The 25,878-nt window shown below is 44.7% G+C and overlaps 1 protein-coding gene across 4 annotated transcripts in view; it reads right to left on the reverse strand.

Moving 5' to 3' along the window:
- Nucleotides 1–2,485: 2,485 nt before the first annotated feature.
- Nucleotides 2,486–25,878, reverse strand: part of RAB11FIP4 (RAB11 family interacting protein 4) — a 110,383-nt gene continuing 86,990 nt past the window's right edge. For 3 of the 4 annotated variants that reach the window (XM_059485611.1, XM_059485612.1, XM_059485614.1), the window contains 12 exons: nt 15,771–15,994; nt 12,351–12,542; nt 10,698–10,832; nt 9,240–9,275; nt 8,232–8,331; nt 7,724–7,827; nt 7,091–7,231; nt 6,473–6,554; nt 6,076–6,213; nt 5,466–5,624; nt 4,995–5,138; nt 2,486–3,170 (listed from right to left, as the gene is read on the reverse strand). In XM_059485611.1, coding sequence (XP_059341594.1) covers nt 3,054–3,170; nt 4,995–5,138; nt 5,466–5,624; nt 6,076–6,213; nt 6,473–6,554; nt 7,091–7,231; nt 7,724–7,827; nt 8,232–8,331; nt 9,240–9,275; nt 10,698–10,832; nt 12,351–12,542; nt 15,771–15,994 — 1,572 coding nt within the window. In that variant the 3' untranslated portion in view covers nt 2,486–3,053. The remainder of the gene's footprint in view (nt 3,171–4,994; nt 5,139–5,465; nt 5,625–6,075; nt 6,214–6,472; nt 6,555–7,090; nt 7,232–7,723; nt 7,828–8,231; nt 8,332–9,239; nt 9,276–10,697; nt 10,833–12,350; nt 12,543–15,770; nt 15,995–25,878) is intronic. The other variant, XM_059485613.1, reaches the window with a different exon arrangement.

Below are 25,878 nucleotides of genomic sequence, written 5' to 3' on the forward strand. Positions count from 1 at the left end.
CCCACCTCCAACTCACATTATTTGTCAAACACAGTAAGTATCTGGATATGATTTCCACAGTAACAGATGGCAGTACCACACCAAGGGCCCCACAGGAGCAGAAGGATACCTCCTTTACACAATAAAACACAGCTACAAACACCACCAACATGGTGGTAAGACATCTCTTCAAATGCAAACACTGGAGCAAGGAAGAGTTTCTAAATACTTACACAGCTGGGTACAGAGCTGAACAAGAAGTCCTGCAAGATTTAAGAAATTTCCACTGCTGAGTACCCTTGGCTAGAGCATTCCTTTTGGGATATCAGCCAGATTTGGTGACTACATGTCACTACTAGTGACTGTTCACCTCCTACATATAATTATCTGCACAAAAACTTGGCTCTCACTATAATAATGTCTTCTGTTCAAGTCCACAGGCTTTGCTTTCAGTGCAACAGTCCTCAACACTTCCACCCTAATGGGACTGGGCTTTAGACCACTGAAATTTTGAAGCTGAGTCCAGATTACCTAAAAATAATTAGGGGGAAACATTCAGTCACCAGCCTAAGCTGCAAGAGCTTCACTCTTAACTGAAATGCTCTGCATGAGAGCAGCACAGCAGTGCAACACAGCTCCAGAAGCAGGGCTGCTGGGTCACCCAGCCCTGCTGGTCACAGCAGGTTTGCAACAGCCCCCTGGCACTGCAAGAGTTCTCTGTGGCCCACAAAGAGTGAAGTCTCTGGCACTACCCACAAACAGCACCAGGCAGAGGGAAATGCCATCACCAAAGTGCAGGTGAGGAGTTCTGCAGGCAGGAAGCACCGAGCTGGCTGAACTGCTTCTCTCCCACCTTCTGGGCAGCACATCCAGAAGAAGCAGCAGGTGGGAAAGGTGGATCTGTGGGGTTTCCATGGGGTTCCACCTACTTCTAAACAAACAGAAGCTGCTGCAGTGTTACATCTTACACCATTCCCAGGTGGCAAAGGAGTGGTCTTTAAATCCTTTCCTCCAGATTACCCCAGAGCCTCAGGAACCCAGCCCTGTGACATGACAGACTGAAGCAGACTGTTCCATTTCTCCCAGAGCACTGCAGACCTGTGTGCACTGGGGTGTTGTTTCTCAGTCATTCCTCTGGCTCCTCTCTCTTTCCATTACTTTACACCTGCCTATGCAGATACATAGAAACAAACTGTTTTTATTTTCTTGCCTTCAAGAAAGCCTGATTTCAGCACGTCCTCTGCTTCCCATCACTCCAGTAACACATCACTGAAGGCAAGAGCACAGAGATTGCAGAAAAAAATTATATATATTTACATCCTTAACTGAATACAGTTTTATGTATTCAAATTCAGGAAAAATGCATCACATATACACACCAAGATACATCCAGAGAATACTAGGGGCAAGACACTGCCAACAGCAAGAAATACACAGAAAAGCACAGTCATTGCTACTGTAACATTCTCCTGGGGAGTGTATTTAATAGAGGAAACATCTCTATGCACTGGGGAAAGCCAAATACTCTGGCTGATTTTTCTGTGCCAGTTGGTGTGAATCAAAAGTGTGAAACTTTTACTTTAAAAAAAAAAAGTGCATGGAATAAAATTTGTTTTTAGCATTCAACTACCCAAACAATTCCATAAGCTCCTTATATAAGCTACATTATTAATTAAAAATGTCCTAGCCCTACAGTATAGATCCAGCTCTAGAGAACACAGGCACATGTTGAAGTCATCCCTATTTAAGGCAGCATTTAAGCAAACACTCAACTTTAAAGCTTAATGTTCTGTCCCACTGACGTCCATGAGCAGATGCAGCACACACCTAAAGTTCAGCACCTGCACAACTGCTCATCTGAACTGGGATGTGCTCCCTACTCAGAGCTTTAGATATGCACATGTGAGCTCAGTCTGGACTGGCAGCTCCTGCAAGATGAAGCTCTTTTCCTGTTGCCTGTCCTATAGGCAGAAGCCACTCTGTCCCAGACTGTCCTCCACTGCTGTGCCAGGAACCAGCCGTTCTCTGCACAGCCTGCCCAGAAAATGCCATTCCCAGAGGAGTGCGGCTGTCTGGGGTGGGAAAGCAACTCAGCACATCATGTGCAGGGCTGGTCCTCCTCCTCCCCCTAAGGTGAGATATTTCATGCAAATATTTTGTTGTTCTGTTTCTTTTTTTTTTTGGTAAGAACTGGAATGTGTTCCTTCAGTGAAATCTTTAAAATCAGGGTATGGGGAAGGTGCAGAATCCCAGAATTCATTTTAATGGCCCATAATATACCCCTGAAAATAGGGGAACAGATTTGAAACCTCTTTGCCTCAATGCTACAGGGACCCTGACATAAAAAACACACATGCACACACACTAGAGAGCAGGCTCAGAGCATCTGAAAGCAGGCTCCAAAGTGATCTTATATGAAAAACACTTTGTGCTGACAGTGGCAAACAAATGGATGGTGATTTTTCATAACTAGCAAAAATTCTGCAGTATCTTCCCTTCCTTCCCATTTACTTTGTGTATTTTCCCAAATTTTGTGTGGTTTTGGTGGTTTTTTGTTTTTGTTTTTTTTTTTTTTTTTTTTATCTGATGTGTGGTTTAAGTACTAAAACTAAATCAAATAGGAAACTACAGTCAGCACCAGTCAGGAACTGAACCTGGGTATGTCAATTGGTTTGTGGTACCCAAATTCCTGGAAGAACAAAGAAAAAAATTCTTGCTCCTAAAGTTAGGGCCACATCCATGTTTCCATTGTCTATTTTTACCTTTACAACTAGAGGTAGAGTCATTTTGTCCAGTATCTAAAACAACATGATCCAGTTATATTGTTATTACATTAATATACAGTATCCATCTCATCACAGGTATTGAAAGTGCATGGAAAAAGTCTAACCAAGCCAATTCAATGACAAATAACAGTGTACCAAACATCATAGAAACACACCCGCGCACCCACACTCACACCTAGTGTGTATTCTATCATTTATAGGTTCATTTACAGTATCAGAGTGCTGCTGAGATCCAGTGGCATGTGCAGAAATATCAGGCAGTTGCTGCTTTTCTTTCTCATATTCTCTTCAATTCTTTATTTCCAAGATAGATGGATTGTGGTCCAGGATTGCCAAAATTATCTTGTCCATATACTGTCGCAATCTGTAATTTATCTCCTCCTGTTCTTTGAGGGCTTCCATGAGCTAAAACACAACATTTCCAAGTTACTCCTGAAATATTCTCAGTAGTTTATGTAACAGCCTGAAATTGAGACAGGTGAGAGACCAGTGCCTGCTCAAGATCACCAATTCCTTTTGTGACAGGTTTTCTAACTCCAGCTCATCCCTGTATCTGTACTAGAAACAAATCTGTAGGCTACAGATCTTTGCTATCAAAGGAAGTGGTGAACAGTCATCTCAGGGATCTTCTGGCAGGTCATTTGAAACAAGTTCCCCATCTAACAAGCTAATCCATCCTGCATCCATACCATGGATCAACTGCTTCATCTCAGAGCAAGAGCTTCATGATACTCAATTTTTTCATTACTACTGAAATCTAAATGTGTTTGCATGAAAGGCTGCTGAACCAAACAATTATGTCAGTGTTTTGCACCAGGAAAAACATGTGCTTCCTCGAGAATTCCTCTGGATTTTTTTGAGAGATGTGCATACTCTCTCTCAAAAAAATCCCCAAAACAACCACTACATACTCCACAAGAACAATCCACTTGCTACTCAATGTTCTGTATTACATACATGTATTTCACCAGATTTTTGGCTGTAAAAGGCCCCTCAACCTCTCTAAAGATGAAGACTGCTTTGCTTTTCATCTCTGAATGTTTAATGCCAAACTGAAAAAGCTGCCAAGGCATGTCAGAGCCCCAGATCCTCCTAAAGCTCATGTTATTTGCCTGTCCATTTTCATAAGACTTCACAGAAGTCCCACCCTGAATCTGCAGATTGTTACCTTTGTTCTGCTCATACAGGAAAATGGCACAATGGGAACAGTTTGTGCAGGTCTGTGAGGTTTTGCTGAGTCTGGGCCACTGCTTTCAGGCCTTTATTCCTTTAAAGGGGGAGTGCTGGATACTCCTCACATGAGCCAGAGCCACGAGATTGAAAGGGACAAAGTCAAATTTTTCTTGACAATAGCAAAAGCCAGTTTGCTTTTACCTAATTAGAGCTTTACAAGCAAACAGCCTTTCTTCACAGTCCTCTGGTTCAACAAGAAATTAAGTTCTCAAATACATAATTCAAGGGCCTTCACTTCAAGGGCCTGCCCAGGGGCTAAGGCTGACAGGTCAGTCCAGTACAGACTGGGTAAAAAGGACTTTTCTGTGTCACAACTTTTCTTGATGAAGAAATGGGAAATTCTGTCTGGAAGAGATAGAGCATCAAGGACAAACAATTCCTTTAATCTCCTTCACCACTAACCTGTCTTCTTCCCTGGGAGCTCTCATGTATCCATTGGCCTGATCTCACAATCTGTCTTAGAGCTCAGAGGAAGCTACATCAGCTGGACTCAGCCCACATACAAAGGAGTTCCCCAGAATATCTTTCAAAGCATTACCAAGTTATTATTTGCACAGAAGTTACTTTCTCCAAGAATTCAGCTCTGCTACAGGGAATATATAGCTCAAATATATAAGTAAGAGCTTGTTAGTGAAGTAACATGAACTAAATCTAGAACAGAAAGTAAAAATTAAAGTAACTAGCAATGGCCATTTTTGTATGAAATTAATGTCATGCTCTCACATTACTCTGCAAGATACAAAATGTTAGAACTGCAAAACAGTTCATTGAGATCCTAATAATTCAATTTTTTTTGAGAGAAAAATGGGAGAGTTATAATATAAGGATACCAAAACAGTGTTAGATTTAAGGCAATCTTCTAACATCCTTGAACTCCTAGCAAAGCAGAATTTTCTGTCGTTCATTTGTCAGCTTCAGAGAGTTCAACCTTGACAGTTAATTACATTGAAAATTGCATATTCTTGGATGTAGTGCCTGATTAGAAAAGCACTTTACCTCATCTCTTGATGCAGAATCAATTTCAGCAGCCAGTGACTGGGCCTTGGTTTGTGTTGCAAAGAGGTTTTTAGCTTCATAAAGACTGAGGCTTAGAATCTGTCCATTCAGATCATCATTTTGGTCACGAAGTTTCTGATTCTCCTGTTTAAGGATGAAAAGACTTTTTTTAAGTTCTTCTTACAAGGTTTCTTAAAAAAAATATTTTAACATCACAGGTAGCTTGGATGACATACAGTGAGGGTGCAGCTGACAGCAACTCCTACCTCCAGTGATAAGGCCTCCCTGCCTGAGTTTTCCTGGAGCATAATTTACATCACCAGTGCAAGAAGTCCTGCACAGATGCAACAAGCGTCTTTGTGCTTGTGTGAGAAAGGAGGGGACAAAATCTGAAGGCAGAGTGTTTGGGCTTGCATTTTTCAAGGTATTCCTGTACGTTTGATGTGGATTGAGAGGCCCTTCCCTGCTCACCTGCTTCAGCCGTTTTATTTCATGCTCCATTTCCACCTCTCTGGTTTTGGCATTGAATTCACTCAGGCTGGAGGAAGAGCTTCTGCCACGTCCAGGACGTTCACATTCCAGCTTGTACAGCTGCAGGTGCTCCAGCTCCTTCCGCAGGTCTTCGATGAGCTGTGGGCAGCAAACAGGCCCTGTCTGTGCAGCCCTCCCTGCAAACAGCCCCCTCTGTACTCCAGCAAAAGCACTCCTGAGCCTGGCTGAGGCTAGTCCTACAATACAGCCTCTTCCTCTTCCTTTGCAATCACAGGTCCCCTTAAAGGCCCCAGAGCTGGCAATGGCTGTGATTCCTAAGCTTCATGCATAATTTCCCTTGCAAACACAGGGAAATGTTAGGGCACACATTTCTCCAAGAGCTGTAAGCCCTTTGGGTCAGGGATTGGCACTTTTTAAGTATTCTTGCAGCATTCATTGCTCTGTGGGCACCCTTCCCACAGAAACACAATCCAGCAATAGCTTCACTGGATATGGTGCTCTCAGTGCTCATCCTGCCCATTCCTTCTCCCCAGGGCTTCCATGCAGGTGATATGAGACTGCCTGGTCTGACATCCCTCTTCACACTTACCTCCTGTGTTGCTTCCCTCTCCTTGTTGAATTCCAGCCTGTTCTGCCTCAGCTTGTCCATCATCCTCTTGTACAAATCCATCTCATCCTTCAGCCGCAGACTCGTGTCCTCCAGCCTGTCTGACATGCGCTGCCTCTCCTGGAACCAACAGGGAACTTCAGAACAGGGGGCAAGAGCAGGACACACCTCAGCTTCACAACAGGAACCTACAGACACAGCTGGCCATAAACTGCCTTGTGTCTCAGGACATTCCTGCCCCTAAAGGTGACCAATGTTCCAATTCCATCAATAATCTGGTTTATGGGAGGAAAATGTAAGAAGCTGGGCCAAGCACTGTAAGAGTTTGCTCTTACATAAACTGCTGTTAAGTTGCTCAAGGACTCAGGAGTTTTGTTACCTCATCCAATCTCTCTGTTTGGGATTTCAGCCGTGTGACAGTGCTTTTCAGATCACCATTTTCTTCTTCCAGTTGCTGAACCCTGCATTAATAAAAAAAGTCTTACAGCAAATACCTCTTTTCAAGAACACAGACATGCACAATAGCATGCTCTAAAAAGCCATCTCACTTGAACTTGATAGACCAAATAGGGAAAATCTTTCTAACCACAGCACTTTTTAACATGCATTTTTGCTTGTTCAGTTCTAAGGCCCAAAATGCTACCCCAACCCTCAGGTTCTTGTGCTCCTAACAACAGGTAGCTGAAAAAACATAAGTTGGAAAAAAACAAACACAGGCACAAACATTTGCTAGAACTGGTCACAATTCCCTCCTTGAATGTGTGCCAAATATCCAGTTAAGCTGTCTACATGGCCCACGTGGATTAAAGCATTAATGTAAAGCATCCTCCAAGCTTTTGGGCATTAGACATGTGACTGCAGAGCTACTCTACAGAGCTGCCAACCTGCCACCATCTGTGCACTGTTGCTGGTGAACAGCCTACATTTACGAGCAAAGTAAAAACGAAGAAAAGAGGCCCTTTCTCCCTGTTCAAGGCAGCACCAAGATGTTTGTTACCTTGTATTTAGCAGTTCAATTTCAGTGCCCTTCTCTTTTTCATACTTGCTGTAAGCTTCTCTGTGTCTCTTTATCTCTTCTTCCAGAGTCTGTTCTGCTGATGTTTCTTGGTCTTTCAATAATTCCTCTAGTTCATGAACTCTAAGGAAATCAGATCTCATTTCAGTAACAGCTTCAGAAGCAAATTCATTGCCTCTCTCTTTTCTGCCTACTCCTTTGTTTCATTCTAATTCACCATCTATTTTGGCATTTAACATCTCCCAGTATCTCTATTTACTAATAAACACAGAATTAAGTAGTATCAGTTCATCTAGTATTCTTTCAGTCTCATGAAGCTGGGACTAAGACCCCGCCTTCTGCTCTTGCTACAAGCAAGGAAAAAACCCCAACCACCAGGGGTAACCTCTCTTACAGCAGAAGCATTTTCTCTGTACAAGTCAGTAACATCTCTGTCAAAAACACTTGCCTGCAGGCCTCTTCTTGCTGAAAATTCAGCAAGGCAGCCCCAATTCCAGATGAAGCCTTATTTCATCTATCAGCATTAAGGAAGAAGACTTGGTCATACTCTAGAGGTAGAAATATTCCTTCCCCACAGCTGTGGTGGTGAGGAGACCTGGCTCTGTGCTTTGTTACCTGTGAACCAGCTGGGTGTTCTCTTGTTTCAGTTTGCTCTTCAGGTCACCATTTGTCAGGCTATCGTTCTCCAGTTCTGTCACCTTCTTCTCTAGGTAGGTGACCTGGAAGGACAAGCAAAACAGACTCAGTTTGAGTCCCTCTTCAAACACTCCCTCACTATTCTAACTGGCATTTAGCTACTCTACCATTTTAAAAGGGGGCACATTTCTCTGCAAAGCCAGCAGCAAAATTAAGCCCCACAATTCTGAGTTCTCCAGACCCTGCATGTTCCTTGAGGGTGATCATTGCAAATACACCATAAAGAAGTCCTAACACAATGCCTAGAGCTGTGCTTGCTCAGTTCTTGCATTAAGCCTGAAAAGTTGTAATAGTAATGGAACATCAAGGACATTTTGAAATAAGCTACTTCAGATCATGGGTAATTCTGAGCAAGATCTTGATCCCCTGATGCTGGGCTCCAGCAGGATTTGGCTGGGTACATTACTCACAGGGCACAGATTCTCACCTTTTCAGTGATATCATTATCACAGGAGTCTATACTGTCTCTGAACAAGTCTTCTGTGCTGCCATTACTGCTGCTGAAGTTACTGTTGTGGAAGAGTTGTCTGAAAGATCAGAAGGATCATTACTTTGCTTGATGAGGAGGGAGGACAAAGAGTCTGGCTTCAGACTTTGAACATCCATGGTAAAATCTGTGCAATCATTTCAGTTACAATTACAACTGTTTAAGCCCAAGCCTTACAAGAGACTGGGAGCTAAATGAAGTCATACTGAGCACAGTCAATGACATTAGTTCTATGGAGTGAGTTCTTTGTTGCTTTTGATAGGATCTGCCACTAGCATTAACATAGTTTTAAAAATACTTAAGTCTTATTCATACTATGCACTGAATTGTATTTGCCTTATTACAAATTTAAAATAAGGTCACCATTGCACATTGGTTGGTACAGTTAAGCTAGAAAATTTCATATTGTAAGAACTTAAAAAAAAAAAACAAAACAAAACAGAAAAAAAGAAATATCAAGCAGTTCCCACTGCAGAATAGTGTCAGAACATGTAACACTGGAGATTATCTAAAATGTCCTTGAACCTTACAGCCTTCCCCAGACCAGGGCTGGTTCGCTCAGTCAAAGGAAGATGACAATTCTGTATGTCCTTTTTAAAGGGGTGCTCTTGCTTTCCTTCACATTTTGGCACCAGCAGCAAGGCTCACATTATGAGGGTTAAATAAGCAGTAGCTGGACTGATAAAATAGCAGTACAAAGGAATACATTTGGCAGACAAGGAAGCAAAAATTATCTATATTTTTAACAGAGCTGTTTCCAATTCAGGGGCCTGCTCCAAGAGGAACAGGGGCAACATTCATACCCAAACACAGGCCCCTTCCCTTAAAAACCTATTTTGGTACATTTTTATTTTTCTAAAATTATTCCTACTTCTGTCTTCCACTCCCACTTATGGAATTGTTATGGCTGATTCCATAAATATTCATACAAAACTTGAAGACTCTTACCTTCCAAAAGCTGTGCTTGATATTTTCCTGTTAGGGCTACATGGATACAGAAGGAATTATATAGAAATTAAACAGTTATTTACTTCAATTTCAATTGCACAATGAAATATAATGGACATTTTTAGCCTACTCAAAAGATGATTCTGTGAACAATATTCTTTAACAACTGAATCAAAAGCTGCAATTACTAAGAACACAAAGATGAGTGAAGCGACAAATTAGTGTGATCATTAATAAGTCAATTTGCAGATACTGTTACATGTAGCAGAGATTTGTCAGTGTAAATCCGAGCGAAACTAACATTAGAAACACCACAAAGGGACGCCAAGTTAGTGATGGACATTTATTCTGGATTTCCAGTTTTTAGATGATTTTATGAACAGTTAGTTTATCCTTCCCCATAATGCTTCCCAGTTCAGCACAGGAACTGAGGTCTTTCCATTGTTACAGTTCCCTTGTGCAGCCAGAGACTGGTGCTATCTAAATGAAGACCCTTTGCTGCAGACAGCACTGGAACCAGATCAAAAATATCCTGCTGCATGCCTTGGTAAGAGGATGTCACATCTCTGTGTGCACAGACACAGCTCTTGGTCAGGCATATCCAGCCTCCCTCAGAAAATTCCCAAAGCCCTGGCTGCTCGTGGTCTGGATGTTGGCAGAGCCTTGCTGGGGCAGAACATTGTTCATGGCAGGTTCCACACTGCTGTGCACAGGGAGGAGCAGCAGGGCAGCGCTGCGTCCCAGGGATTACGCTGACAGGCAGGATTCACATCCAGTTTCTAGGGGGAGCTAAAATCCCACCAAATAATTCCCTTCAAAAACTCTAGGTGATTGTTAGAAGCACTTTCTAAGTGCTCAGCACAGCTTAGGAGTGATCGAGTGGCAAGTGGCAGAGAGAGAAACATAAGGGAAAGGCTGAAATGGCAAAGAACTCCAAAAGTAACTTCTGCCACAGGATTTATCATTTTTTCAAGTATTGTTGACATCATTAAAAAAATCCCAGAGAAGCCAAGTACCTCTGCTGACCAGTAGCTTTAGGAGAGGTGTATGTAATGTTATGTGCATTAGCCAAGGATCTGGAGATCCCTCCTTCCCACCTGGAGAAAGCAGGAGCTAACTGTAGATCTGCACTAAGCAGCACAGCAGATCCCACTTCCTGGGAAAAATTCCTTGAAATATCACTCTCACTCTGCAATCAAAGAGCTCATTGGTTAAAATATTTGAGTTTAGCAATGATATCTGCACCTTAAATCAGAAAAAATATTTAAGAGCTGATGAAGAACAGCATTTTGGTTTGGGCTACATATCCAAGTCTAAATTTCTTACTGTTTTGTAAGAACAACATGTGTAAGAAGGAATGGGATACAGAAGGGAGAGGCTTGCTCTCCCTCTCCTCCTGCTATTAGCCAGTCCCATGTCAAGGGGGCATTGCAAAAAGCAGTGCAATAGGCTGCTTACCTGTTTGCTTTCAAGTTTTTCAGCCTGGCTTCCAAATCGTTGAGGAGATTTATCTTTTTGCAGCACTGTGAGCAGTAAACATCCAGTAACTCGCTGTTATAAACATGCCTCATTTTTCGGGGGGTTTGGCCAGCACTGTTTGCAGGAAAGGAGAGATGTTACTGGCTGTAGTAACCAACCCACAACAGGTTTTCCTTGTGACTGTGTGTCAGAATCACAGATGAGGGACTTGAAGAACCATCTCTAACCACAGCTCATCTATGTCAGAGCTGATGATGGCCTGTGCTACTCTTAGGGCAAGTCTACCTGTCTGAGCTGAGGCCTTCCAGAGGATGTGGATATTTCTGGGTGGCAGTGGAAAGAATCAGTTTGGGTGACCAAAAGAACAGCAAAACATACATGTGGTCCACTGTGATGCACATAGCAAAGGCAGCTACATGAGTATATTCAACCTCAGCAATGTCCCCCTATCATCTTGCCCATCTTCCCACTAGAGCCTGGCATGCAACCTGAAGAGACTTCTCTCCAAGAGAAAGGCAGGAATATAAAGAAAAGAGTGGTCTGGTAGGAAGTCACATGAACCCCCTCAGATGGTAGGATGATAGGAACCCTGGAATGAGGAGGAAGGGAGAAGTGGACCCAGGTCTATAGAGGAGATAACAGTACCTCTTGGCATGATAAAGAGAAAATAAACTCAAATAAAAGACAGCAATCATAGCATGATGTGCACTGAGCCCCAGGAATGAGAATGGAAAGTGCTGCATAAACCTGAGGAAAGAGGGGATGGAAGACATGAGCCATCACCATGAAGGGGCAGTGGGGAGGGGTCTGGCTCTGCATGCATGAGAGACGTGGCCAGGCAGGATTGCAGAAATGCTGCAAACACAGGGAGCACGGGGGGGCTGCATGCAGAACAGAAGCATGCAGTGAGCTTGTCCTGTGTCAGCAATGAAGACAAGACCTCTGTGTGCTATTGATCCAAGCAGACAAATCCTAGAGAATCTTCCTGCTCAACTCTTCCCAACCCTGCTCACCCATTCCTTGCCTGGGGGAAGGACCGTACAGTCTGGACCTGCCTTGGCCACAAGAGGTAAGAGCTGCAGAGACTAAGGATACATGCAGGAGGCAAGGGCACTGCTGTGGATTTGTAGCTCCTAACAGACAGCAGCTCCTTGCTTATGTTTCCCAAGACATTCCAAGTCAGTAGGATGCTTGTTTCAAATAACCCCCTGAACATATTGCAGCAGTTCCCCTCACAGATTAGTGCTAAGGATTTGTAGTATCAGAATGCTAAACAGAAACAGCTCTCTTGTAAGTCTTCACTATACCAGGGTGGGTACCTAATGTGAAGTTGGTTTCCTTTGCAGCAAATCCCTTCCAGTACTAGCCCTAAACTGTGGAATTATTGTCTGCAATAGAAAGAAATCTCTACAAGTGAAATAGCCCAGTTATTTCAACAGAACCCAACAGAGGTTATCAGAAACAACATATTTGCTATAGCTCTTATTATTACATGCAGTCTGTCAATTAAAAGGCAGGAAATGAACTCATAATATTCTGCTTTTAAGGTGAGTCTACCTAACCAGTGTAAACTCTGCTATGGTCAGAGAAGAATAAAAATGAAAAATTGTTTGTTAATGAATAAGGAGCAACCTGGAAGAGACAGATGAGCCAAGGTCAGAGTAGGCGTTGGTTCTGGTCTCATCATCAGGACATGGGCTACTGGGAGTAAAATCCACATCATCTCCTTCCCCATAGTCTTCAAACTGCTCTTCATTACTGATCAGGGAGGCGGTGGAATAAGTAGAGAGGTCAGATGCTGCAGAAGGGTTGTGAGGACTTGACCTGAAACAAGAGGTCAAAACATCTCGAAGGCCGACTTTGATAGCGCCTCACCTCATATGGAACCTCCACCTTCACAGGCTGTCCCCTCTTTGAGGCTGCAACCCACCTTTGTGCTAAAGCCCTGAAGTGCTCAATGTACCTGATGTGCAGCTGACACAGTGCCTTGAGAGACAAGAGCATGAGAATCTATGAACAAGGTACCTGTGTGACAAGTTTGGATCAGCACAAACCATTTTGCTTTAAAGAGCACACTTTGATGATCCTCAGCCACCATTTCCATGTGAAGACCACATGGGGATTTCTGCTCTGAATGCAGGAACCATGCAGACAGCTCTGAAATGCATGGGATAGTGAGAGGAACATGTATAAGACAGAAGCTGTCACTCTATTCCACAGAGAGTTTCCCAGTAATCCAGACACACCCTCTCCCACACCCCAGGAATTCCAGCCACTCTCCTCTGTGTGGTCAGAAAGAAACCTCTGTTCACCCCTTACCAGAGTCACTAAAGCTTCTGATGTGACTCATGGAGGCTGGGTTCCTCCCCTCCTTCCATCAGGACAAATTCTGTCCTGCAGAGGATATATGGACCACAAGAAAAGGCTGTCTAACTACCAGAAAAGTACCTGAAATGATGTTAAATGGGCAGGGAGTGGCAGGACCCTGTGACTTCAGAGAAAGAGGGCACATAGGTAAACAGATCAGCAGAGTCAGGCACCACAGGAAAGCAGCTGGCAGAGCAGTTTTGAGCACATCAAATCTAATAAAACAGAGCAAGGTGGCTGCAGAGGGTGCACAGGGTTCACCTGCCCAGACTCCAGACTGCCCTGTGCAGTGCACCTGCAGAATGCAGGTGTTTTACACAGGTTTACTCAGCTCCCACCTTGGTGAGGCAGTCAAACAGACAAGCCAGTAAATTCACAAAAAAGTTCTTAAAAACAAACTTCTCCCTACAGAAAATACACCTGGAAGACCTGAAATAGATGCTTCAATTGTGAGGCCTTGGCACAGCCCAACTGTTCCCTCTCTGCAGTACAGACCAAGCACCAATGAAATTTGTTGGCACTTTATGCAGATCAGGTTAAGATTTTCTGTCCCTCTGCTTCAGTGCACAGTGCTTGTATCTCCAGCTCCATCAGTTGAGCCCTGGGACAGCAACTCTCAGCTGACATTATTCTCCAGCAGCTCAACAATATTTCCTCCAAAATTTCTTCTGAGTCTACCTTAAGCCTCTCAACCTCTCTACAGGGAGAGTCCTCTTCCTCTAATACTCCACTTGTGAGCTGTAAACAAGAGATGCACCAGTGTTCCTTTGGTGGATGCTGCAAGCATCATTTGCATATCCCTTCCCTCCAAAAGCAATTAGTAGAAGAGGAAGCCTGCCAACATTTCAGATGTATGCTCTTTTGTTTCCCCTGTTTTGATGAGATCCATTTATAACCTGCAACTCATTTATCTAACTCACATTAACAGAAATTAGGGCAAGTCAAGCCAGGCACACTACTGAAGGATAAAGATAGGAATACTCATACAAGAAATAGATGGAACTTATCTAACAAGGCTCCTTGGCTGAGGGATTAGTGAGAAGCTCAACATATCACACTAACATTTATTCATAAAGTGTGCCACAGACAGACTGTGTGGTGGTAAGTTTTTGGGAGATCCTACAATCCTACTGCTGCTTGCATCTCAACTGCAGTTACACCAAGTGAGTTTGGGAAGAAGCTCCTTGTAACACTCCCACCAAGATCAGAGGCCTAGGAATTACACAGTCATTTGCAAAGGAGCTGGCTAATAGTGACAGATTTTCCTCATTCTAACACTTTCTGAAGGGAACTTTCAAGTGTTTTGTGCTTTTTTGGTTTGTTTTCAAAGGTAATCTCCTGTTCTTCAGAGCAAGATTTCAGAGGCCTGATACACCTGATAACTACCCACCTGCTCCTTCAGCAAGCAGCAAAGTAAATCTCTCTACTGCCCAAAGTAAATAGCTCTATTGCCTCTTTTAACACAAAAGCATGAAGCTTCTCATGCTTTTTTCTCCCCAACAGATTTACCAAAGCTGAGGAGGTCTCAGAGGATAAATCAAGGTCTATCAGAGCACAGCAGCTCTTGGTAGCTCCTGCCTGGCCTAGAAGGAGGGTACAGGAGGCACAATGCCTGGCCCACCCCCTTCACAAGAGCCTGACTGGCACAGCTGGGAAGAAAAACATTTCAAATACAGCATGGGAAAAAGCCAGTCACCACAAAGATGGGGCTTTGGAGAACTGGGAATGGCAAGCAGAGGAGACAAGCTTGATAAAGAGCTGATGGAAACTGTAATTATCTTGATAAAGTCTCTGAGGTTGCTTGGGCAGATGGGAGAAGCCAAAACTCAGCTAGCTGAGAAATTCAGGAGGAGGGCAGGAATGAGGCAGCACAGGGAGCACCCGAGGAGGCCCAGGAGAGAGAAGAAAGGCTGCCTTAGCAACAAACAAAGCTCAAGAGGCACAAATCAAGATGACAGGCCAAAAATAGGGAAGACAAGGCAGAGGCTTACAAAGCAAGCCCAGCTGAGCTCTGTCTGGTAGTGACTGCATTAATTCAGTTCAAAGCAGGATTAAGCCAAATTAGGGTCTTTTCCCCCACAACCATCTTCAACCAGCACTCCCAGGTGCACACCTGGGAAGAGTCAAGTTAGGGTTACAGAGACACTGGTGTTAACAGCAAACTATGACAACACACACACAGGCCAGGACACCCCGTGTTAAACACAATTTACTGTTGCACAAGAAAGGTTATGGAAAATTAGAAACACAAAGAATTAACTCGCTACACGAAATTGCAAAGCAAATCAGCAGAGGCCACAACACCAGGCACACAAGTAGATGTACAAAAGACTGCAGCAGTATTCCCCATACTGAACTGCTTTGCAGGAAGAAGTATTGTTTTAATTCCAGCATATAAAGCTTATGGCACCAGAGAAGAATCTCTGTTTTTGGGGATGTTATTGCAGTGATCTGTTCTGGAGAGACCCAATGCTTTCACTTCAACACACAACATGCAAGTCCTGTGAGTGCTCACAGAACGTGCCAGAAGGAGCCAGGACTGAGACAAAGCCACTTAGAGGACCTGGACCTCCATCCCCCTTATGTTGTAAATGGATGTTAAGTTTGTAAATCCATCAGGCATCCTCAGCCTCCCCCAGGAGGGATTAGCCACACGGAGGCTCCTTGCTCCCTGGCACCACTCACTTGTCCCCGGGCAGGAAGAGGCCACCGAGCACGCTGTCCTTGTCCTCGCCGCGACACACGTCCGAGGCCTCGGAGCTCTGGGCGCTCTCGATGGCGCTGTCCATGTCAGACTCATGGTGCACCTCCTGCTGCGCCAGAGTCATCCCCTCCTCATCAGCAAACAGCTCCGGCTCGCTGTACGTGCTCTCGCTGTCCAGGTAGGCACCGTCCTGGATTTCAGTGCCCTGGCACAAGGAAAATGGGGAGTCAGTGCAGATCAACCCTGAAGGCAGTGCAGCACGCACAGGAGAAGCAACAAGGCACTCTCTGATGCCCTGGTAGGCGAGAGCGACACTGAATAAAAGCCATGACACAAAAAGCTGACCTGCTTTACAAAGCCAGCTCCTGCAAGCCAATAAAGTAGCCTGTACCTTCCAGAGGGGCTCAGGTACTGCCTCTGACTTCACAGGAGAGAAGGACACAACACCCAGTCAATTTTACCCTAATTCACTACATTAAATAACATGTAATAAAATGTTCTTGAAGCAATAAATATCCTCAAAGTTTTATAACAAAGTTAGGCATCTTTTGAGAGATGGTAATATATTAGTCACCAAGAGTTAGTCCTCTGATTTATATTACAGATTAAACAAAAGCAAATCAGATAAGCCCAACAGTTTACCCTGTCTTTGAGGATGGACAAAAATTTGTAAGATGAAAAAAGAATTGGCAGGCATTAAATTGTTTAGGGTAAGTCTGGTGATAATCAAAGATATATGAGAGCAGGAAAAAAAGGGCAAAATCATCTCATCCTGCTTCCTGGAGCCACATGTCTTGATTAAGCATCAACTAAAATAAGACATCATTCTCATTACTGCAGCTCCTTGCTCTTGCTGTTTGCCCTCTCCCTCCCCTTCCTGCCCCACAAATACTAAGAATAGCCAAGACAAGCTGGGTTCTATTTGCTTGTCCCTGAGGCACAAATAAAAATTCTTAATTGAAAAAATAAAGGCTAAGATTTTACTCTATCCTTTGATAAGCAGCCACACAATTCAGCTTTGACACAAATAACTCAGAGCTGCAGAGCAAGTCCTGACTCAGAGCTCTACTCCAAAGCTCATCTGGAAGCTCCACAGGCAGCCTGACCATTGAGCTACTGCTAGCAAGGGAAGCTTTCAGAGCTGAGTTCATTGGCACAAGGAATGGAGCATTTCATTCATGGATGTACCTCGTGTTTAGGCACAACTGTCCTCCCACCCAGGAATCCCAAGGCACTGGCACTACCACCAGCACTCCCTGCCCTGCTGGTGAGCACGTTTGACACTGGCCCAGTGGCACCACTCAGCTCCAAGCCCACCCCCTCAGCCTCTGGACACTCTTCTGCTGGAGCCAAGGAGGCTCAAATCCACTTTTGCAGAACAGTGATGCTCTGTGCTGATGACACCAATTGTCTTTTCTACTTCAATAGGAAAAGAGTCAGGCAGCAGCTGCAGCTTTTCAAGATTTGCAGAAACTCCTGTTAGAAATGTAGGTCTTACCATCCACCTTTTTCCTGAAATACTAATTTATATAACTCTGAAATCTCCTAGCATATGGAGGCTGAAGAAATTCCAAACAACCCCACCTGCTCAAATCTCATTAACTAATGAATACCCCAGCAGAGAAAAGGACAGCACTGCCTGCTGTGTTTGAAACTCCAGGTACACACTCAGAACAGACACCTGGGTGCTTTTCTAGCTGAGCTTTCAACAAGCCTTCCAGACTAACAAGCAATGTCAGTGAAACACCTGGCACTATTCAAAAAGCCTTCTCCCACTTTTCTGTGTCAGCTTTATTGTGCCTGAAACTTTCCTGAGGTATTGCTTCAAGAGGTGTCCCAAAGATTTATCCTGGTCTATACCACGCAGTACTCATTGAAGCCACACTCCTCATGCAATCAGATTTACAGCTCTGAGCCCCAGCCCCTCATCCCCAGCCAGTCTGGGTCTGCCAGGTCAGACACCAGCCCTGGAACCTGCCCTGCCTTAGCCCCGGGTTCTCCAGCACACCTGACCTGCCCCCTCCCAAAGCCAGCAGGGACAACGCCACTGCTGCTCTTTGCAAATTACCTTGGGAGCTCCAAACAGCACAAGCAGTAAGTCCTTTTAGTAGGTGTTGAAAAAGCAAAGATTGCGAAGAGCAAGTACAATGTTTCAGAAGTACTCAGAAGGGTTTATTTATCTTACATTTTCCCAAAGTTTCCTCCCCCACGCTGAGCCCCACAGGCACAGACATTATTTTCTTAGTAAGTTTAATGCAATAAAGCCTGACTGCAATTATGGAATTGCACCAGCTGTTAAAAGTCTGATCCAGGAGGGAAAGAGAGGGGCAAACAGTACACAGTGGATCCCTGAAGCTCCCAATAAGCATGTCATTTTCAGAGATCTTGGAGAAGTCTCTGCTTAAGCAAGTTTTTACAGCAAGAAAATCTCCCCGGTATTAAACAAATTAACACAAGAAAGTAAAGGTCAAGAAGACCACAAAGACTCCCTTTTTGCTCCCTGTAGGTAACACCACACATTTGCTTGTTCTAATAATAGCAGCTGAGGTGCTCTCTGAAGAGTCCATTAGCAATTAAACGTGCAGTCATCTCTATGGGCTGAGGGCTCACTTCTCCTCTCTGGCCCATTCTGGCAATCTTCACAGCTTTACCTGTATGGGAGAGCTGATCTACACCTACAGCACACACTCACTGTCCCCAGCCTGCTCAGTGCCAGGGATTCTTTTCCAAAGTGTAATTCCTCTATTCCTGCACTTTAAAGCCTCCTGGGAAAGGAAAACAAAATTATATATATGTATGTATACGTATATATAAGAGAAAAAAAAAGGAAGAATAAAATAAATGAGTTTTTGGAGGCGATGGTCCATCATAAGCCTCGACACCTGCTTTACAGCCTCTGAAATCCTCACTGCCAGACATGGAACCCCTTCTGAGGCAGGTCCTCCCTTCTGCTGACCCCACCCTCGAGCAGAGGGAGCTCAGGGACTGATGGGGACTGGATAAATGGAGAACAGGCCCAGCCCAGCTCCTTCCTCAGAGGGAGAGTGGATGCCACATCCCAGGTTACCACGGCCTCTCTTCACAAACCTGGCCCGACCCCAGTGCCCGATGCAAACAAAGTGGATGTTTAGGAAGCACATCTCAGCTGCTCCCTGAGCACCTGGCAGCAAAATCACTCACTGAAGACCTCAGCCCTTCCAAAGCCAGCAGCACCACAAATGACCCTGCCAGGAGCAGGGCTCAGCTCCAGTAGCTGTCAGTTCTCTCTTTTAGGTGCTCAAGGTCCACCTCCAATGGGTGCTATCACAATTCCAGGCGATGCACAGCAGCCAGGATCAGCCCACCGTGCTCCAGTCTGCTCCCTGTGGGCAAAACCACAGGCTGTACCACTGAGCTTTGAGAACTCAGGGGTGTGGAATCCCTGCCCCCTGGAAATACAACACTCCTGGCACATGGGGACCCCTCGTGCAGATCCTGTAAAGCACAGAAACAGGTAACACCACTCTGGTGTCCCTTCAGCTCCCTGGGTGAAACCAGCCTGCAGTGCAACTGTCACAGTCACACACTGAATTAAAACTTTTCCTTCTGCGGCATAATCAGTAGGAGAACACATACAAAGCATCTTTAAAACAACTTACACAGGTTTAAGTAAGCTATTACAAGACAACAGAATCAGGCCATGTTGCTGGTAAACAAATACAGGCATCCACACCTTACTGAGCAAAGCTGTGAGTTATTTGAAGCTGTAATTGTTCAGTGATCATGGTTTCTCACAGAACTATACTTCCAATGATGACATCTAGCACAAGCTGCTAACAAACCACACCTAAGGAAATTAAAGTGAAAAAAAGGGCTGATTGCACACATTAGCCTCTCAGATTATTCCTTCATAGTTTAGATATCTACAGTATTTCATGTACCAAATTAGAGGATGGCAAGAACAAGTGTTATTCAGGTAGCCTCAAGAGAGCTAACTTGAGATTAAGGAGAGTTTAAGAAGTTTAATGAATAGACACTTCTAGCCTGAGTCATTTGTTTCCAGTGCACATGTCATTAGCAGAAACCAGCCAAGAGAATGAGGTTCTGACGACTTGAATATGAATCACCGGCTGTCATTCTCCTAGGCAGCTCCCTTCTTTGTTGGCTGAGTCAAAAGACTAAAGCTGCTGCTTATGATCTTGGAAGATTCTCATAAAAAGAAAACCCAACCCCGAAAGTTAAAATACCACCAAGACAACATAGCTGCGGGTATCTTTAAAGCCCTAAGTGGTTTGCACTTTATCCAATCGGATGCTCAGGATAACTCCAAGTGCTTCACAGGCAGCCGGCCAGACGGCTTGTATGGCAACTGTTGAATATTCAGCAACAGTTTGCTCTATAGGAGCACCTGCTGCCCACAGATCCCAGGCCACTTCACAGAAACTAATGAATTCCCTTCCTCGAAAGAGGCTTTGTGTGGCTGCATTGAAGGCAGATGAGTAAGCCCAGCCTGCCTTTGCAAGAGCCACCCCAAACAGAAGCAGGAGCCAGAAGACAGCGATTCCCATGGATTCCTTCTGATCCTCGTGGGGCAGGAAAGCAGTGTCAGCATTAGGTGGGTATGGGAATACAGCTCTGCTTTGCCCTGCAGTGACCTGACTGGGCTTTCCCAGGTTGGAAGCAATCTCCAAAATAGGCATACAAAGCAGCTGAAAGCTAGAAACTTGGCTGACAGACAGGCTACATGACATGCCTACATCAATACATTCATGCTGAAGAGCAAGCCTCGTTAAAATTCACTCCCATCACAGCCAAATCACCAGCACCCCTGACATTTAGACAGCCTCACAGTATGCCAGAGGAGACAGAGAAGAAAAGAGGATCCAAGTATCCCACCACTCTGCAATCTGATTAGGAAGAGCTGCACCCATCACACACGACCAGAAACAAGAAATGCCACATGCAGCTGGGCCATGGCCCTCCTTCACCAGGATCATGCCTCTGACAGGCTGAATCTGCTGTGGGATACAAGCCTGAGCCCCTGCACCTTCCCCAGCCACTTTCTTCCCAACAAAAGCACAGGAAAAGTCACCTCACCACAACTGGAAGAGGTGCCATGTGGAGGTGTGCCAAGCTTGGTTTCAGATGAAAGTTACTTACTGTTGCACTCCATCATAAGAGAAAATCCATGCTCTCTCATCTTTATTTAAGCAGCCACTGCATTGGAAGGCAAGTATTCTCTTAATTACTGACTGACAAAGAAGGGTGTGAAGCATTTCTCCCTAATGTGTTGTAGAAACAGCCACTCCTCTACAAACATTTGCATATTTACACCAAGAGGGCTACACTTTTTAAAGCACAGGTTTTCCCCAGCGTGTTTCCTTTCCTTTTCAGTTGTCAGGCAGAGGTGGGGAGGTGCTGATCTACCCTTTGATCTGATGGGAACTGGAGAGACAGAAGAGGAAAATGTAGGAGCACTAAGTGAGGCCACCCGTGTGTCTCCGTGTCCATGACGTGAGTGAGCTCTCACCCACGGCTGGCTCCCTCCTGCCCACATCTGGCTCTCACGCACATCTGGCTCTCTGTCACCCAGGTTGCTGTGCCTGTGCACAGGGGAGGGCAGGCTGCTCACAGGTAGGCTGATGGGGAGGGAGGAAGTCACACAAACCACTTCCATCTCCTGCTGCAGAACACGGAAGAACACCCAGTCTCCCCATATAACTGGGAATATAAAATCTCTCCGAGTTCAAGATCAGCGTGCAGAGCACCAATATCCTACTAAGCTGTTCAAATATGAAGTTATTCAGGGCCAAAAGTTAGTTTGGTCAACACAACAGCTTCCTGTGATTGTTTACTTACTCAAATCTAATATTTGAAGATCTGTTTAAGGCAAAGCTTAACACATTGTGGTGAGTATTGGAAGGAACTTCTAGGGGCAAGATTATTGCTAAAATCCAGATCTTGGACTGAGTGCTGGACAGCATCCTGGAAAGGCAGTGAAGAGTCCCCAGAGAGAGGGCAGGCCCGTGCTGCAGTGCACTGCCAGCCTCCCTCCCCTGCAGGATAACCTCTGTGTCTCCTACAATTGTGCAATTCAAGGACAGCAGGTTCTGACTGGAAGACCAAGCTTCAGCTTCTGGGCTGCTCCTGCTGAACCACCCGAGGAGAGGGCACAGAGGTTCTGAAAGGCTGCTCTGTGCCCTGGCTGGGAAGTTCAAAGTGACATCGTGCCTCTTCCAAGCAGAGGAGAAAGGCCATGTGCAGCCAGGAGAAGGAGTCAGGAGTGTTTACACTCTGCTGTCACTTTAATTGGCCATAATGGACATGCCAGACTTCATCATATGCAGGGTCCAGAACCAAGCACTCCTTTTCACAGGTCATTGTTTATGCTCTGGAAGTTTTAGCATTAAAAGGCTTTAGCGGACTGCTAATTTGATCCTCTGAACAAAGTAAAAAAAAAATAAAAAGCTCTTCCTTTTACTTTGAAGTTGTGTCCCATCACTCCCTGGGCTGCTCCCCACTACTGGACTATCATACTCTCATCAGCCATCACTGGAGGGTCATCAAAGCAAGGAGAATCCCTTTGCAGATGAAAAAACATCCTCATTTGCAGCGTTAGGAACAAGAGTGCGTTACCTTCAGCATGGACGGGGCCAGCACATCAACCGGAATTCAGATCTAAACCCACCACATCGTTTGGCACTTTGTTCCATCACTGCCTAAGGCACTTTTACCTCTGAACTGCAACAGTTTCCTTTTCTTTCACATATCTAGAAAAGGTGTGAAGTGGCAACAAGCTGACACACCACAAACATGACACAGGAAACTTCCAAGTTTCCACTGCCCACTCCAGTAAGAGCAGAAACGAGATCTAACTATCTGAAAAGTCTCTGGTGACATTTCTAGAGTGAAATGCTCGTGACTGTGCAAGCTGCCAGAGCTCCTCAGAGAGGTAACACGGCCCTTCCCACAGAGTGAACTGCTGGGACAGCCCACAGCGGGTACTCCCTGCCACCCCTCCTCCTGGACAGGGCACCCTGCTCAGCTGTATGTAAAATGAGCTGTGGGCAGCTCAGCATCACCTTCCTGCTGCGTGTGGGAGTGCTGCAGACATTGGTTTATAAAAGCTGGTGTACAACTTAAAAAAAAACAACTCATATTTGCCTAAAAAGATCTGCAGAGCAGATAATACATCTGACATAATGAACCCTCTTGAGAAGCCTTTGCCTTGAGATGAGACAATCTCATTCTATTTTTAAAGTCAGAGCGGCAGTATCAGGGAGGGAGGACAGAAAATGTCAAACTCTCAGCAGGGTTTGCTGCCTGGCTCTGTGGCTCAGCCCCTGCTGAACCTGCCAGCAGGGCACGAGGGCAGCTCTGGCACACCGGGGGCAGCAATTCACCATTCCTTTGGCAGCAACGCTTGGTGGCAAAACTGTGCCCTGGCCAGATGTCACAGCATTGCTCGCACAGCAAACACAGAGCTGCAGCTCATGGTCAAAGGCACCCCAAAGACGCCCCAGTACAGACCAGTCTTAGACCCAAGGGTCACAGGAATGGTCAGGTTATGTTACTTTGAAGCAATGGTACCAGAGAACACCTATGCTGACAAAGAGCTGGAGGCTGCTTTCAAAAACATGTCCACATGCCTGAGGCACAGCTCAGACTCGCTGCTCAGCTCACACCCCCAGTTAACCAGCTCCAAGTTACAAGATGCTCTTGGCCAGTGGTGGCGGCTGCTCGGGGACAGCTGAGCTCACACCCAACGCGTTTTCCTTAAGCAGCCTCAAGGTCACCCTGCGGGGCCTCGATAAATAACAAACCCCTTGCATCACACCTGCCCGCGGGTGCTGCAGGCACACGGGCAAGAGCTCCCTGAGCTGCCTTCGTGCTGCCCCGGCCCCTGGGTGAGGAGGAGGAGGAGGAGGAGGAGGAGGAGGAGGAGGAGGAGGAGGAGGAAGCACCTCCCGGCACCTCCACAGCACCATTAGGCACAAACAGCGTGAAGAACAGGGAGAAGCTGTCCCAGGCAGGAACAGTTCTGCTTGTGTCTAAGCTAATTATTCACAGGAACACTGGTCAAACTCCCTCCCCCCGAGGAATTTGGAAACTATAATTTTTGCATTTATTTTCTATACTACTGCAAGTCTGGTCTCCAGCAAACACAAGGAAATGAAGCCATTTAAACAAAAACAATGAAAAAAAAAAAAAAAGAAGATTTTTGTCCCACACTCATACTTCTGTGTTGCCACCCAGCCGGGTTAGATTACACTGCAGCCTCCAGCAGTGAGGGATGCTCGGGGAATGGGAGCAATTTCAGACCCCAAGAGGTAGAGAAACAGCTCGAGTTTCTCCACCACAGTAAGAAGTCCAGCTATGCCTGATGAGGAGCAGTTTATGTTGGCAAGCAGAGGGAAAGCATTAAGGATGTGGCTTTGCTGTAGTTTATACAGAAACACTTCCCAGAGCTCATTGGTCACTGAATGTAGACAAGCCTAAAAGGTAATTTACTTCATGTTTAAGAAATACTGAAGTAGCTCTGAAGAGCTCCTCATTAGGAGAAGAAAGGAGCTGCCGGACTTTGGCTGCTCTTCAGCTGGTGGCTGGGCAAACCACAGGTTAAGGCATTTCTGCTGCAGGAATAACTGGAATTGCAGCCTTTACCCAGCAAAGATTGCAAGTGCTGAATTAAAAAAAAAAAAAAAAAAAAGAGTCTCCCTATCTATTTTTAAGACATTTTATTTCTTTTTAAACAAAGTCTCTCACATACCTGCTCTTTTTTCAGTGAAAAAGTGCTTGTTTTACAGGGTATTTCCCCTTTTTTTTTCAGTTTCTACAGTGAAGTTAAAGCACTTCATTGCAGAAGGGCTGCCACACACCTCATCGAGCTGCCCACATGTAAAGCACAAACTAAGAACCCACTGATCATAGACCCTGGCTTTGTCAATAAGCTGTTTTTTTTTTTTTTTTTTATTTACACAGTAAATACACATAGGCAGGAGATACCTTTGAACCTGCACAGACACAGCAGATGGGAACCAAGAAGAAATCCTTTATAAGATTAGGCTGCACACTGAAAACACAATTCAAAGCAGAGTCATATGCAGAGACCCCCTACTACTAACCAGCAGTCTTCAGTATTGCTGCCACACAGTGCCCAAAGCACTGCTCTGTGCTGTCAGGAAGCACTTACAGAGCCTGTCCTGTGTTTGGTAATCAACCTAAATGACTGAAGAAAGTACAAAAGGAGTGACATTATTATACTGCATTTCAGAATTTTAAGGGTCAGCTACATAAACATGGTGAGCATTTGAAGATATTAATATTTGGATAATGGTTAATTCAGAAACAACCTATGATTAGTTTAATAACCTAGTTATTAAATATTTAATAAATTCCTAAACTATTAAAATTAATAAACTATTTATAGTTTATTAATAGTTATTATCGTTTTATAATTTTATAAAATTAATAAACTATTAAATAGTTTAACTTAAAGTGTTTCACTAGAACACTATTTTAAAGAAAAAGTTAAGATCAAGCTATGCTTGACAAATGTAGCAGTACTGGTTAATCAATAACTGGAGCAAAGCATTTCCATTACCCCTGCTGTTCTGGCATTTCCCATGTTTTGTTTTGCACACGGCAAAGATTCCCCAACTACCCTGGTGGTAAGAGCCCTGTCAGGACAATCACAGCTGAGAAACATCTGCACATCAGGTGGCTTCTGGGAGACTTGCTGCTGTGTGCAGTAATTCTTCAAATAACAAACTTAAAAGAAACCCATTACAAATGGTTTTGAAACTGCTTGGAGGCTGCCACATCTTGTGTAGGGTACAGCTCACACTCCCCTCAGTTTGGGCAAACAAACAGCCAATAGAAATTCCACCCTCCTTCTGTGCCCACTTGTAAGAATATTCCACACTACTGCACATATTTGGTGGTGACACCAAGTCATTCCCCACCTCCCCCAAAAATTGGAGGGATCACAGGCAGAAAAATAACTTTTGTTGGGAAAGGGGAATCCAGTCCCATCACCGGAGCAATCCCCCCATTCACATGCAATTTGAATGGAATAAAACTATTTTCAACAGAAGTAGTTATGATAAC

The sequence above is a fragment of the Ammospiza nelsoni genome, chromosome 19 (assembly GCF_027579445.1).
Source record: "Ammospiza nelsoni isolate bAmmNel1 chromosome 19, bAmmNel1.pri, whole genome shotgun sequence".
NCBI lineage: Eukaryota > Metazoa > Chordata > Aves > Passeriformes > Passerellidae > Ammospiza > Ammospiza nelsoni.